The following is a 16,652-nucleotide window of genomic DNA, read 5'->3' on the forward strand; positions in this document are numbered from 1 at the left end:
TCCAGTCAGCACCCATTTCCTCACCTTACTGAGTCCATCAGCATCTTCCTGCCCACACGTGCTTCCTTTCCCTACGTACAACCAATCACCAATCACTTCACTGCCTTCTCACCAGCACCCTTAACTCCCAACCGCCCTTACCCCATCACTCCACAACTCCTGCAAACCTTCAATCTTCAATTCAACTTCTCATATGGAAAAAATTAGGTGGAGAAAAATGCTGAATTGAAGAATTAAGTCAATTAAATCCATTCTCAAGCTCTCAAAACTACTCATAAATTCTTTTACTTATCCTTGGTCAACTACTACAAACCTTCATCCCTTTTCAAGTCCCTTGCCCAAACTCACTCTTGGCAGATGAAGTTAACTCATACATCAATAACAATAAAGGCCACCAGACTCCTTCAACTACCTAACCCTTTTCCTTCTCATTATACACCTTGACTGATCTATTTCTATACATTTCCCCTTAAAGACAATGGGATGGCTTCGTGTACTTAAAGCTTCTCCTTCCAGCTGTGTTCTCTTATTTCTCTGCTAGTCTATTAGTAATGCTAATTAATAATTACCCCCTTGTTCTGTAATTTCAACCTCTCTAGTAGTTCCTCACCATCACCCTATAAATATGCTTACATACTACACAGTTTTAAAGGAAGAAAGAGGAGAGGAGGATGGGGGAGAGGTGTGGAGAAGAGGGACAAAAAGAGAAAAGAAGAGAAAATAACAGAAAAGAAAAAAGAAAAGAGAAATTCCCTCAGTTAGGTCTCCTGTCTACAGCTAAGCTAAGGACTGGTATGCATGTAGTCCATCTCCTTTCTCTTTTATTCTATTCCTCAACTGACTACAAGGCTTCTACTACTACAGAAGGTATAGCAGGTACAGACTTGCTCTGGAAAAAGTAAATGACACCCTAATGGCCAAATGCAATCAACACTAGAGTTAGCTCTAACACATGACAACTGCATGAAGTTAAGAGGTGATCATTAAATATTTCTTAAGTAAACAAATGAGTAAAACAATTCACATCTCATGCACTCAAGTTTTCTGTCATCTAGACCAGTGCTCTTTCCGTAAACTAGCATTTCTTATAAACAAAGTGATGATTTTAAAAGAACAAGTTTGCCACAGTTTTATGAAAAACATCAGGCCAAAACTTGAAGTTTGATAGTCCAATAACTGCGGATTTCTTGATTGCTCTAATTTTATTTCATTGGATTGATTTGGGAGAAGGATGAAATAGTCATATTCTGTTCTCTGGTTCTAATCTCCATAATCACTGAACAAATTCCAATATACACATCTTTATGTACTACAATGGAAAATATGCAATATCACCTATGTAATATTCCCAAAAGCATTTAACCTGAATCTAATCATGAAGAAATGGTCAAACAAATCCAAACTGTGGAATATCTACAAACAAGGGGCACGGACTCTTAAAAAAGAGTCAGTGTCTTGAAGACAAAAAATGGCTGGGACATCATTCTACATTTAAGGAACTAAATAAAAATAAAGACCAAATGTAGTATGTGATCCTTATACACAAATTGTTCACAGCCCAAAACCGGCAACAATCCAAACATCCATCAAACGAAATGTGGTATGGCCATACAATGGAATACTATTCAGCCATAAAAAGGAATGAAGTACTGATACACGTTACAGCATGGATGAATCTTGAAAACATATGCCAAATGAAATAAGCCAGACCAAAAAGGCCACATGTTATATGATTCCATTTAAATGAAGTCCAAAACAGGCAAGTTCATAGAGACAGAAAGTAGATTCACGTTGCAAGGGAATAGGCAAAGGGAGGAACTGGGAAGTATGGGGTTCTTTTTGTGGTGATGGAAACATTCTGGAATTAGATACACCCTGGCTGCACAACATTGTGAACATATTAAACCACTGAACCGTATACACTTCTAAGTGGTAAAAATGGTGAATTTTATCTCAATTTTAAAAAACACAGAGCAGCAGCTCTATCTCAAGGAGGTCACAATCCAATGTTCACAATCTAACAGAAAAGATAAATCATCCACCCTTATGACTGAAATACATAATAAAGTAGATGTATTAAAATTTGCTAAAGGAGATCAGAAATTCAGCACCTTTGCCTGGAGGAATCTGGAAAATCTTTATGAAAGAGGTGACATTTCAACAGGACCTAGATGGATCCTGATAGGTATGAATGGGGAAAGAATAATGTACAGTCAACTGCCACACAAGATTCTTATCCCTACTCTCCTCCTCCTCCTTATCCCCACAACCCTACCCCTGCCCTGTGACTTTTCACAGCTTAAGAAAAAAGCACAGTCAATGTAATATCTAAATGTGCAAATAAGCCCATGAAATATGGTTCCAAAATTTCTATTACTCTTACAGTAGAAAGTATAGAAGAAAAGATGTTATTATACAATTACCATTTGGCTATCACCATAATAATAACTGATCTGGGCAAGAATCACCAGTGGATGTTGTATTAGTTTTCTACTGCTGCCACAGCACATTATCTCATGCTCGGTGGCTTAAACAACATAAACTTATATTATCCTACAGTTCTGTGTATTAAAACTCTGACATGGGTCCTTACCAGGCTAAAGTTAAGGTGTGGGCAGAGCTGCCTTCCTTTTGGGAGGCGCTACAGGAAAATCCATCTCCTTGTCTTTTCCAGCTTCTAGACACTGCCCACTTTCCTTGGCTCAAGGCCCCCTACCTCAATTTTCAAAGCCAGCAATGGTAGGTCAAGTCCTTTTCACTCTGACCTTCTCTTCTGCTTCCCTCTTCCACTTTTAAGGACCCTTTTGATTACAGTGTGCCTATCCAGATAATGCATGGTAATCTCCTTTTCTTAGCAGCCTTAATTCCATCTGGAATTTTAATTCCCCTTTGCCTTGTAACCTAACATATTCACAAGTTCCAGGGATTAGGACAAGGACATCCTGAGGGGGGTGGGGAGGTGGGACACCGTTTTGCCCATCACAGATGCTAAAACTAGTGATAAGATATTTACATCTGTCAAAGTATCTCCTGATATGATTCTTATTAATAAAGGAAAAAGAAAAAATTAAAAATGAAAATTACCTACTTTGATAATTACATTATGATCTTACATTATGATTATGTATGAAAAGATCTTTGTTTTCAAGAAATACAGAATAAAATATTTCAGAATAACTTACTCTTTCTCCTAAATTCTCAAGTGGTTCAGAAAAAAATTACATATAAATATAGATACCTACAAACATACACAAATACACACATAGAAAATAGGTCCATGAATTCTTTGTATGATCCTTGCAACTTTAAGAGAAAAACATCCTACTGGTATAGCTCATAAGCAAAAAGCATAAGAAAACTGAAGATAATTGTGGAGAGGAAGAAATTTCACATGAAGTTTAAGTCAACGTAATAGGAACTATTCAGTCTAGAAAACTGAAGAGAGGAAATGTAACTGAAGACATTCACTAGAACTAGAGGAAAGAACTTAGTTTTTTAAAAAGCTATTAAAAAGAAATGTCCTCTATAGGAGTTTCAAAGATGACGGAGTAGAAGGACGCTCGCAGGTCACCCTCTCCCACAAATACACCAAGACCCACATCTATAGACCCACTCAGCCAACCAGAGCACCTGTGGAACTCCGACAGAACATCGCCCTCTTCAAAAGATAAAGACGCCAAAAATCTGGTAGGAGAAAAGGAAAAAAGAAAGAACAAAAGGCAAAGCAGCGCGGGACGGGTCCCGCGGGGAGGGAGCGGCAGGGGAGGACTGGCGTTCTCTTGCTGGGTCTCCCCTCTCCAACTGAGAGGCCAGCGGGACGGAGGGGGAGCCTCCGAGGCTCGGATCTGTACAGAGCAGCCCTTGACTAACATAACTAGGTTAAGCGGGCACAGAGCATCCCCCCGACACCCAGCCTGAGACGCCGGCCGGCAGCGGCGGTCAGGGCCAGGCTGCACAAGCCGGGCGGAGGACGGGAGTGGCCGCACGGAGGCAGCCCCAGGGGAACGCAAGGGGCTGCGCGCCGTGGCTGTGGGTGCACAGGGAAGAACAAACTGGGCCCTCCATAAAACAGCAAGGTTGATGTGCTCTCGGGGGAAGGGTGCACACCCCCATCTCTGAAAACCCGCAGAAAGTTTTCGGGGGAAGAGAGGCGGGGCTCAGGCACAGCCGCCATATCCTCCGCGCTGAGCACTCAAGCGGGGGCGGAGTTGTAACCTGCAGTCGCACCGAAGGGCTTAGCAGCCGCAAAGGCCAGACTGAGACTGGCCTGCAGCCCGGGGTAGATAGGATCCTTCCATCCTGGTCCCTCAGAGAACTTGCTCCACAAAGACAAACAAGGAGCTGGGTTTTGGCTCGGAGCAGGGACAGGGCTGTCCCTCGGTCTTCCCCGAGCCCACCCGCGGAGCGCCGACCAGGGCGGAGCGCCGACCAGGGCGGCGGAGGCGCAGCTGCACAGAGAGCAGAGCTACCTGCCGCGCAGGTAGAGCGAGAGCGGCCCCCCGCCTTTCGGGCAGGAACACAGCCCCTGACCAAGGTGCTGGGAGGGGGCACGACCTGCCCTCCTACCCGGCCAGTCTGCAACATCTGACTGCGGCATCCGGAGGGGCAGCGACCCGCCCGCCCACAGCAGAGAGCTGAACCTGACCCAGTGTTAGGAGGAGGCGCGATCTGCTTGCCGACAGGCGCTGGGAGCAGCACGGAAGAGGGCGCCAATGGAGGGCCTCTGAAAACAGCAAGCTGAGCTTCCAAAACAGGACGAAGACAGAAAGACTTCACATTAAAAGCACACAGACTCCAGGAGAACACCGACAACCCCCTCCCCTTTTTTTTTAATCTGTTTTTACCTGTTCTATTTTCTATTACTCTCTTAATCTTTACTTCTTAATTCATTTCTATTTCTCTTGGGTTTTGATGTCCTGCTATTGATTAGACACAGGTTTCAAATACATCTATTCATCTCCCCCCCTTTTTTGTAAAGGTTTTAAAAGGACGTCTCAACCCGATTAATACTCTGCTTCAACTCACTCTTCTATTATTCATTATACACTGTTTTCAAACCCTCTTTCTCCCTTCTTTTAAAATTCTTTCTCTCTCTCTCTTATTTTTTTTTCTTTTTTTCCTAAGTTCTATTCCTAAATAGGCATCAGATAGATAAAATCCTTAAGGACCAAAATAAACAACTGATACTCCATAAACCACAGTGCCAAAGAGGTATGAGCAAGATGAAGAAGCAGAAAAACCTTTCCCAATTAAAAGAACAAGAGAAATCCCCTGAAAGAAAGATCAACGAAATAGACATCGATAGCCTACTAGATCAAGATTTCAAAAAAGGAGTGATCATATTGCTGAAGGAATTAAAAGAGATAGTGTTTAGAGATATAAAATATGTCAAAAATGAAATTGAAGCTATAAAGAAGAGCCAAGTAGAATGGGTAAACTCATTGACAGAGATGAGGAATGATCTAATAGCTGTGCAAAGCCGACTACATAATGCAGAGGAACGAATTAGTGATCTAGAAGACAGGGCAATAGAAAACACCCATTCAGAAGAACTACAAGAGAAGCAAATAAAAAATAATAAAAATAGCATAAGGGACCTATGGGATAATATAAAGCATCCCAATCTTCACATAATAGGGGTCCCAGAAGGAGAAGAAAGATCAAAGGGGATTGAAAAGGTTTTTGAAGAAATCATGACTGAAAACTTCCCAAACTTAAAGAAGGAATCAGATATCCAAGTACAGGAAGCTCAGAGGGTCCCAAACAGGAAGAACCCAAACAGACCCACACCAAGACACATCATAATCAAGATGGCCAGAGTCAAGGATAAATGATTCTAAAGGCAGCAAGAGAAAAGCAAAGAGTAAGTTACAAGGGAACCCCCATAAGGCTCTCAGCTGATTTCTCTACACAAACACTACAGGCCAGAAGGGAGTGGCAAGATATATTCAAAGCCCTGAATGAAAAAAAGATGCAGCCTAGGATCCTTCATCCAGCAAGGCTATCCTTGAGGACAGAAGGAGAAATAAAGAGTTTCACAGACAAAAAAAAGCTGCAGGAGTTTAGCAACACTAAACCCATGCTAAAAGAAATATTGAAAGGGCTATTCTAAGTAGAAAAGCAGCAGGATGCTACAGAAATGAGAAACACACAACTGGAAAGGTGATGACTCATGAATTACAAATAAAGTAAACATGAAATTATAAAAGAAGACATACAAATCACTGAGAGTGGGAGACGGAGGCAGGGAAATATAGAATATCTTTTTCTTTCTTTTTTAAATTTTTTTAACAGTAGGATGGGTTTGAGATCATGTTACTATCAGTTTAATAAAAACAGTTATAGTAATGGGTTGACAGATTTACAAAAAAGGGTAACCACAAGCCAAAAATGTACAAAGGAGGCACAAAAAGTAAATAAAATCCATGATAATACAAAGGAAAATTACCAAACCACAAAAGGAAGAAGAAAGGAACAAAGAGGATATACCAATTCAACTGCAAAGATAAGTTCAAAATGGCAATAAACACACATCTATCATTAATTACTGTAAATGTTAATGGACTAAATGCTCCAGTCAAAAGACACAGAGTGGCAGACTGGATAATAAAGCAAGAACCTTCAATATGCTGCATACAAGAGACCCACTTTAGGGAGAAGGACACATATAGATTGAGAGTGAAAGGATGGAAAAGGATATTCCATGCAAATGGAAAAGCCAAAAAAAGCAGGTGTTGCAGTACTGATTTCAGACAAAATAGACTTTAAAACAAAGGCCATAAAGAAAGATAAAGAAGGACATTTTATAATGATTAAAGGAGTGATACAAGATGAGGATATTACACTCGTTAATATATATGCACCCAATATAGGAGCACCTAAGTACATACAAGAATTACTAACAGAGATAAAGGGGGATATTGATGGGAATACAATCATAGTTGGAGATTTTAACACTGCATTAACATCACTAGACAGATCTTCCAGACAGAAAATAAACAAGGCAACAGAGAAATTAAATACTACAATAGAAAAACTAGATTTGGTGGATATTTTCAGAGCATTACACCCCCCAAAAATAGGATATACATTCTTTTCAAGTGCACATGGAACATTTTCCAGGATCGATCATGTACTTGGGCACAAAAGAAACCTCAACAATTTTAAGAAGATAGAAATTATCTCAAGCATCTTTACTGACCACAATGCCATGAAACTGGAAATCAACAACAGAGAAACAAAGGAGAAAAAAAGGAAAGCATGGAGATTAAACAATATGTTATTGAAAAAACAATGGATCAATGAGGAAATCAAAGCTGAAATTAAAAAATACCTTGAGACAAATGATAATGAAAGCACAACCACTCAAAACCTATGGGACACAGCAAAGGCAGTGCTAAGAGGGAAGTTTATAGCAATACAGGCCTTCCTCAAAAAAGAAGAACAATCTCAAAGAAACAATTTAACCCACCACCTGAATGAATTAGAAAAAGAAGAACAAAAAGCCTCAAAAAGCAGCAGAAGGAAGGAAATAATAAAGATCAGAGGGGAATTAAATACAATAGAGATTAACAAGACCACAGAAAAAATCAACCAAACCAAAAGCTGGTTTTTTGAAAAAGTAAATAAAATCGACAAACCTCTGGCCAAACTCACAAAGAAGAAAAAAGAGAGAGCACAAATTAGCAAAATAAGAAAGGAAAATGGAGAAATTACAACAAACAAAATAGAAATACAGAATATCATACGAGAATATTATGAAAAACTATATGGAACCAAGCTGGATAACCTAGAGGAGATGGACAAGTTTCTGGAAACATACTGTCCACCAAAACTGAATCAAGAAGAATCTGAACACTTGAACAATCCGATCACTAGAAAGGAAACAGAAATAGCAATTAAAAACCTCCCTACAAATAAAAGTCCAGGACCGGACGGCTTCACCGGGGAATTCTACCAAACATACAAAGAAGAACTCATACCAGTCCTTCTCAAACTCTTCCGGACGATTGAAAAGGAGGGAATACTCCCAAACTCATTCTATGAAGCCACCATCACCCTGATACCAAAACCAGGCAAAGACACTACAAAAAAAGAGAATTATAGGCCAATATCACTGATGAACATAGACGCCAAAATCCTCACCAAAATTTTAGCAAATAGAATCCAACAACACACCAAAAAGATTATACATCATGACCAAGTGGGGTTCATCCCAGGGACACAAGGCTGGTTCAACATACGCAAATCAATCAGTGTAATACATCACATCAACAAGAGAAAGGACAGAAACCACATGATCATCTCAATCGATGCAGAAAAAGCATCTGATAAAATTCAACACCCATTTATGATAAAAACTCTCGCCAAAGTGGGTATAGAGGGAACATATCTCAACATAATAAAAGCTATATATGACAAACCTACAGCCAGCATAGTACTCAACGGTGAAAAACTCAAAAGCTTCCCACTAAAATCTGGGACAAGACAAGGATGCCCACTATCACCACTCCTATTCAACATAGTCCTGGAAGTCCTAGCCACAGCAGTCAGGCAAGAGAAAGAAAGAAAAGGGATCCAAATTGGAAAAGAAGAGGTAAAAGTGTCATTATATGCTGATGACACGTTACTATATATAGAAAACCCTAAAAGGTCCACACAAAAGCTACTAGAGCTGATTGAAGAATTCAGCAAGGTAGCAGGTTACAAAATTAACGTTCAAAAATCAGTTGCATTTCTTTACACTAACGATAAATCAACAGAAGAAGAAAGTAAAGAAACAATCCCCTTTAAAATAGCACCCAAAGTAATCAAATATCTGGGAATAAATCTAACCAAGGAGGTGAAAGAATTATACACAGAAAACTATAAATCATTGATGAAGGAAATTAAAGAAGACTTTAAAAAATGGAAAGATATTCCATGCTCTTGGATTGGAAGAATCAATATTGTTAAAATGGTCACACTGCCCAAGGCAATCTACAGATTTAATGCAATCCCTATCCAATTACCCAGGACATATTTCACAGAACTAGAACAAATCATATAAAATTCATATGGAACCATCAAAGACTTAGAATTGCCAAAGCATCACTGAAGAGAAAGAAAGAGGCTGGAGGAATAACTCTCCCAGACTTCAGACAATACTATAGAGCTACAGTCATCAAGACAGCATGGTATTGGTACCAAAACAGACATATAGACCAATGGAACAGAATAGAGAGCCCAGAAATGAACCCACAAACTTTTGGTCAACTCATCTTCGACAAAGGAGGCAAGAATATACAATGGAATAAAGACAGTCTCTTCAGCAAATGGTGTTGGGAAAACTGGACAGCAGCATGTAAAACAATGAAGCTAGAACACTCCCTTACACCATATACAAAAATCAACTCAAAATGGATTAAAGACTTAAACATAAGACAAGATACAATAAACCTCCTAGAGGAAAACATAGGCAAAACATTATCTGACATACATCTCAAAAATTTTCTCCTAGAAGAAATAAAAGCAAGAATAAACAAATGGGACCTAATGAAACTTACAAGCTTCTGCACAGCAAAGGAAACCAGAAGTAAAACAAGAAGAAAACCTACAGAATGGGAGAAAATTTTTGCAAGTGAAACCGACAAAGGCTTGATCTCCAGAATATATAAGCAGCTCATACGACTCAATAAGAAAAAAATAAACAACCCAATCCAAAAATGGGCAGAAGACCTAAACAAGCAATTCTCCAAGGAAGACATACAAATGATCAAAAAGCACATGAAAAAATGCTCAATATCACTAATTATCAGAGAAATGCAAATCAAAACTACAATGAGGTATCACCTCACACCAGTCAGAATGGCCGTCATTCAAAAATCCACAAATGACAAATGCTGGAGAGGCTGTGGAGAAAGGGGAACCCTCCTACACTGCTGGTGGGAATGCAGTTTGGTGCAGCCACTATGGAAAACAGTGTGGAGATTCCTCAAAAGACTAGGAATAGACTTACCATATGACCCAGGAATCCCACTCCTGGGCTTGTATCCAGAAGGAAATCTACTTCAGGATGACACCTGCACCCCAATGTTCATAGCAGCACTATTTACAATAGCCAAAACATGGAAACAGCCTAAATGTCCATCAACAGGTGACTGGATAAAGAAGAAGTGGTATATTTATACAATGGAATACTACTCAGCCATAAAAACCGACAACATAATGCCATTTGCAGCAACATGGATGCTCCTGGAGAATGTCATTCTAAGTGAAGTAAGCCAGAAAGAGAAAGAAAAATACCATATGAGATCGCTCATATGTGGAATCTAAAAAACAAAAAAACAAACAAACAAACAAACAAAAACAAAGCGTAAATAAAGGACAGAAATAGACTCACAGACAGAGAATACAGACTTGTGGTTACCAGGGGGGTGGAGGGTGGGAAGGGATAGACTGGGATTTCAAAATTGTAGAATAGACTACACTGTATAGCACAGGGAAATATACACAAAATGTTATGATAACTCACAGAGAAAAAAATGTGACAATGAGTGTGTATATGTCCATGAATGACTGAAAAATTGTGCTGAACACTGGAATTTGACACAACATTGTAAAATGATTATAAATCAATAAAAAATGTTAAAAAAAATGTCATCTTATGATTGGATAAAGAAGTTGTGATATATATATATATATATATATATATATATACACAATAATAGAATACTACTCAGTCATAAAAAATGAAATAATGCGATTTGCAACAACATGGATAGAACTGGAGATCATCATACTAACTGAAGTAATCCAGAAAGAGAAGGAAAAATACCATATGATATCACTTACATGTGGAATCTAAAAAAATATCACAAATGAATTTATTTACAAAACAGAAACAGACTCACAGACATAGAAAACAAATTTATGGTTACCAGGGAGGAAAGGAGAGGGTGAAGGGATAAATTGGGAGTTTGGGACTTGAAGATACTAAGTACTACATATAAAATACATAAACAACAAGGTCCTACTTTATAGCATAGGGAACTATATTCAATATCTTGTAATAGCCTATAATGAAAAAGAATATGAATAGGAATAAATATATATACATGTATAACTGAATCACTATGCTGTACACCAAAAATTAACACATTGTAAACCGGCTATACTTCAATTTTTTGAAAAATGGAAATCTTGGCAACTAATTGAACTTATTCTAAATGGTGACATAAACAAAAGAGGTGGCATAAATTAAAACACATTTAAGAATGAATTAGACAAATTTATTCACTGCAGATTATTAAGGAATATTATATTTAGACACATATTTCTCAACTTTAGAATTTGATATCAAAGAAGGCTAAAATGTTGCCCTTTCGTGTTACAGAAACATCCCTGAACTATTTCAGTCAGTAACCCTAATCATTAGTAAATATATTACTTTTAACATTCTTACACCTATATATAGTCCTAGTTCAAAAGAATTATCTAGTTAAGGGAATTAAAAATTTTAAACTGAAGTGTTTTAGTAGTTTCAAACAACCTATATCATAAAGTAATACTTTTAGCATATGTAAGTAGAATGTACAAAGGACAATGGCTTTGAGAAAGCATATCTAGTTGATGAATTATTGACACTTACCTGTTACTTCTTTTAACTGACTTGTTCTGCCATGGTGGATCTATCACAATTACATCATATGTTTTCCTACCTGAAAGCAAAAATACAATTTCAGAAAATATCTTCTATATGTATCACTTTAAAAACCAAACACATTCTTCAACACTGAAGTACATTCATTACATTCACAAATATAAAGGAAGGCAACAAAAGCTTCTGTTCAATTAGGATAATTTATCTAAAAAAATTAAGAAACTTCTCTTATAATTCAGTGCCTCTGAGATTTCAATATAATTTCACCTATTGCTATTTTTGCAGAGACTCACTAAAAATACCTACAGTTCACCTAGCTAGACATTAATGATTTGTAGATGTCCTATAAGTCTTGGCAGCCACATTAATATGTTATTTTCAAACCTAGAAAGGGTGGTGGGGTTTTTTGCTTTATTTTTTTTTAACTTTTTATATGAAATAAAACTTCAGTCTTTTAATTGATATTTGGACCATGATGAAATTTCCCCCAATCTGTGAAAGTTCCTCAGTCATTTGTCTTTTATGACCTTGACACTTTTGAAGACTACTGGCTAGTTATTTTATAGAATGTCCCTCAGTCTATGCTTGATATTTCCTTGTGATTAAATTTAGGTTATTTATTTTTGGCGAGAGTACCACCAAAGTAATGCCATGCCCTTGTCAGAACAATATCATCAGGAAATATACGATGTCAAAATGTCTCATTATTGGTAATACTACTTTTGATCACTTGGTTAAAGTGTTGTCAGCCAGATTTCTCCAGTTTTATCTTCCTAATTAACAAGTATATTCTGAGGCAATAATTTAAGACTGTGCAAATACCCTGCATCTCATCTTTTCAGCCACTATTTTGAAACCCAAATACTATAGAGTATGCCAAATTGAAATTTTCTAGTTACATCATTCCACCCATATTTATTCATTGGAATTTTACTATAAGGAAGAGCTATCCTTTTTCCCTTTATAAGCAAAGGTATATTTCTGTAAATGTACAATCTCATAAGTAATCAAAAGAATGCAAATTAAAATAAGGAAGTAACAGTTTTTAAAGTATGAGAGTAATAAAGAACAAAAAGAATGGGAAAAATGTTCAAATATAGCATGATTTCCTTATTAATTTGTTCTCTTGTCATTTACCCTAAAGAATTTATGACATTATGACATGAGTAACCATTCTTGTGTAAGGTGGCTTGATAGTAATTAGAAGAAGCTTTTCAATAATAAGCTATGAAAGTTTTGCTATAAAATGTCCAAATAACAATAAATAACAGATTAAATCCAACTTGATCAATAAACCTCTTATCTACCTCATCTCTTAGGAATAATAGACATAATTTATTAGAAACATATAAATCACTGAAGTATGCTCCTTAGTACAGATTATCTCATCTAAACCTCAAAATTACCCTCTTAAATAGGTGTTATCACATACATTTTATAGATTAGGAAATTGTGGTTCAGTTTGTGAAGTGCCCAGGATTCACAGTTAAGCTTCAGAAGGTAAATTCAAATTCAGGTGTACATGACTCTGGACTTCAATATCTAAATTTTTAACTTTATACAGGAAAATATTTTAAGAAATTTTAGATAATAAACCTGAACAGTAGCTTAAAATGTAACCTAAAAGCCTAGGAATGGTTTGGGAATTAACTTTCATATTTGAAACATTTCTACTTTGCTATGAATAAAAGTTAAATAAAGTTATTCAGTCAAACCCAATTGTACCCTGAATTTCTAAGTATAGAGCAGTAACTATGTTTACTCTTTTGGGGACTAGTTAAGTTTTTGACCTTTTGTTTCTAATAAGAATTTTTTTTTAATTTTAAGCAAAATTCAGCACTTTGAAACTGAATTTAAAAGAAAAAATACACTGAGAAAATTAAGTGTTTACCCTACCATAAATGTTGATGGTCATTCAACATTCAGACTTGCTTTTGACTTTTAAGGCCAGAGAAAAATTATCTTTTTCTAATGAGAAACATAATGATTACTTACAGTTCAGAAGCGGCTGCATACAAGAAATGTCAGACAAAAGAAAACTGCTCTTTGGTGGCAGCAGGTATTTCTGTCCCATTAAAGTCATCATTTTTGTAAAGCTAGAGTTGTTCTCAACAACTCGTGAAAATAAATCCTGCTCTGTAACAGATATATCATCTTCTGTCAACTGTAATGTCTGAAGTTCCAATTCATTCAGAGAAGGCAAATGCTTTGCCATTTCACATAATTCTGACAAACTGCAGGTATCAAGTGGTAATTTAATGGGCTCACTACACTTGTCCTGTTTTTCAGAAAGTGGATGAAGAAAGCCACTTTTGAAACCTTCTTGGATTAACTGTGAGGATCCATCCAAAATTAGCCCCCTGATCTGTAAGAGAATTTTTTAAAGTACATTAGAATGTTACTGCCATTAAAACAATTTTCTAAATAATAAAATTCCTATTATGTTTTGAATATCTGAACTTATGGACTGAAATCAACATTCTTAATGCTTACAGTAAAGTAATTTTATACTATAATAAAAAGTTAGAAAGTATGAGTATACCATTGAACTGCTGTTTCCTAACTAATGAAACAAACCTCATAAACACACTAAAAATTAAATAACCAAACAATAAATATAAGAAAACATATCCTTTAAAATGAATAAGATGAATTTGGTAATGTTTCTAGAAGAAAGAAGAATTTCTGATCCATAAAAAGAATTAAGTTTAAATTACATTTAATCTTGTATTTTTCTAGTAATTTAATTTTAAAATAAGGGTACCTTTGATTTTATAAAATACAGCTTGAATTATAAAAAAAGAAAAAATTAACTCTATAAAATGAATGTATAAACAAAGTTTTACAATAATACAACTACAGTAATTATAAAATTAAAAGTCAAGTTCTGTTTCTGGACAAAATGGAGTACTTTTCATCTGAAATTACTTTTTTTTTTTTAATTATTAAAAAAAAAAAAAGGCTTTCAGACTTTGGATGGATGTCAAGCAGTACAGAACAGTGGTCCCTAAAAAAGGAGAAACCAACTGCTCCAGCTTACTTCCCTTGAGAAAGTTTCTGGTTAGCAGTACAGAAAGGAGACCAGTTCAGAATCCAACAATCTCTCTGAGTTAAGGAGATAGAGCTGGGAGTCTGGAAAGGCCAAGGCAGGTAGAGTTAGTAGGGGATGATACCAGAGAGGAGAGAGCTGAACAGGGAGAGAGCTCTTGAGAGCTACAGAGGGTCAAGGCTCCAGCTGAGTAGTGATCAGCACACAGAGGTGTGCTGAAATACACATACAGAAATACCCAAGGTCAGGGAAAGAACCAGAAAAAAACGACCAGAGAGGGCAATCCCCAGAGCTTACACCAGACTCGTGCAGCCCATTTCTAAAGATTAGGGGGGAAAAAGCAGAAAGGGACATTAAGGTATTTATTATAACCATATTCATATGTCCAGAAATGTAAAGAAAAATGAGCCTGTTAAGAATAGATACGGAAACTATAAGAAAAGACCAAACTGAGTGTCTAGAGAGAAAGACTATAATGAAGAAATGAAAAATACACTACACTGGATTAACAGCAGATTACTAAAGAAGAGATTAAATACAGTTGAAGACAATGCAATAAAAGTGTCCAAAATGAAAGGGATAGAAAAAATATTTGAGGAGACAACGGCCAAAAATTTCCAAATTTGCTGAAGACTATGAATTCACAGATCCAAGAAGATCAACAAATGGAGGAGGAGGCAGAGGATGGGAAAACTACATCAAGGAGTATTACAAATTGCTGATAATGTTCAAAGAAGACAGAGACTTCCACTTCTGAACAAGATGGAGTAACAGGTACAACAGCTTTTAAGAAACTGGACACCAAGCAACAGAGGAGAGTGAAAGAAATCATTGGTGAGCCCTATGACTGCCCCAGCTAACTGCCTGGAGAGTTTCCAGGCCAAAGGAAGGAAGAATCTGAGCACAGTCTAGAAGAAATCCAGACAGAGCTGAGGATACAGGGGTGCCGAAACAGGTAGAGTTCACGGGAGAGTACCAGAGAGGAAAGAACTGTACAGAGAGAGAACTCAGTACATCTTCAGGCAGCCACACTGGAGACCAGCCATACTGGTCAGTGCAAGTGTGTGAAAGAACTACCCATGGCCAGGAAAAGGATCACCCAAAAGGACTAAAAGAAAGTGCCTGGAGCTTTTACAGAGCCAAGACTCAGACTGAACACCTCATGATTTACAGGACAACTGGAAGACAATTCACCATGGGTCTCTCTGTGTGAGCAGAGGCACTGACAGCTTTTTTTCCCGAATAAATTTTCAAGGTGTTTGTTTGCAACATTGGAAGCCTCATGGCTAAAATCTGAAACCAGCCCCCGGAAACAGAGGACAAGGAGAGAACAAAGAAAGAGGCAGGCCACTCTAGATAGGTAGATGGCAGGTTTAATAACAAGGGAACGTACATAGCAGGCTGCAAGATAAAAAGATCTCTGTACCTGTCCCCCAGCATCTTAAAAGTTTATATAGAAGCCTTAACTGGGTTCAGTCGCATACATAGTCCAGATGGTTTCAACACCGCTTACTTTCTCAAGGCTATGTCCTTGAAAGCAGCTCCCACTGTGGGAACAGTGGGCAGCATATACACTCCAAGGATAGGGGAGAGGTGAGGAGTCTTCGACTGTCTGGGTTAACCACTGGTCACATCCTCTCAATCAGTTCCTCCAACACAAGGTTACTTATACAGCATGGAAAATGGAGATTGTGCCTCCCTCCAAGCCAGAGGGCAGATCTACTTGCTGTCCAGGTTAGTAAAGGCTCCCTTTGGGACAAAAGATTGGACAGGTTTGTCTGCAACCCATTTTAAAAATTTGGGGTTCCCTAACCTTGGGGTTCTTTAGCTGTGAATCAAATCTACCGCATGCAGAGCATCCAACAAGACTTCTGGGCATTGTCTCCATGCAACTTGGAGTTCAAGGGAAGTCTAAGAACAAAAAGCATATACTTCCTGCTATACAGGGAGAAAGAAGCTCCT

The 16,652-nt window shown here is 37.5% G+C and overlaps 1 protein-coding gene across 15 annotated transcripts in view; it reads right to left on the bottom strand.

The window, feature by feature from the left end:
* Positions 1 to 16,652, bottom strand: part of METTL4 (methyltransferase 4, N6-adenosine) — a 427,480-nt gene that overhangs the window by 402,420 nt on the left and 8,408 nt on the right. For all 15 annotated transcript variants that reach the window (XR_010378698.1, XR_010378697.1, XR_010378704.1 and 12 more), the window contains exons 4-5: positions 13,637 to 14,006; positions 11,630 to 11,699 (exon numbers count right to left, since the gene is read on the bottom strand). Coding sequence is in view for 2 of the 15 variants with exons in the window: in XM_031439117.2 (XP_031294977.1) it covers positions 11,630 to 11,699; positions 13,637 to 14,006 (440 nt within the window). In the remaining 13 variants the exon portion in view is untranslated. The remainder of the gene's footprint in view (positions 1 to 11,629; positions 11,700 to 13,636; positions 14,007 to 16,652) is intronic.

This window comes from Camelus dromedarius, chromosome 32, assembly GCF_036321535.1.
Source record: "Camelus dromedarius isolate mCamDro1 chromosome 32, mCamDro1.pat, whole genome shotgun sequence".
NCBI classification, from domain to species: Eukaryota; Metazoa; Chordata; class Mammalia; order Artiodactyla; family Camelidae; genus Camelus; species Camelus dromedarius.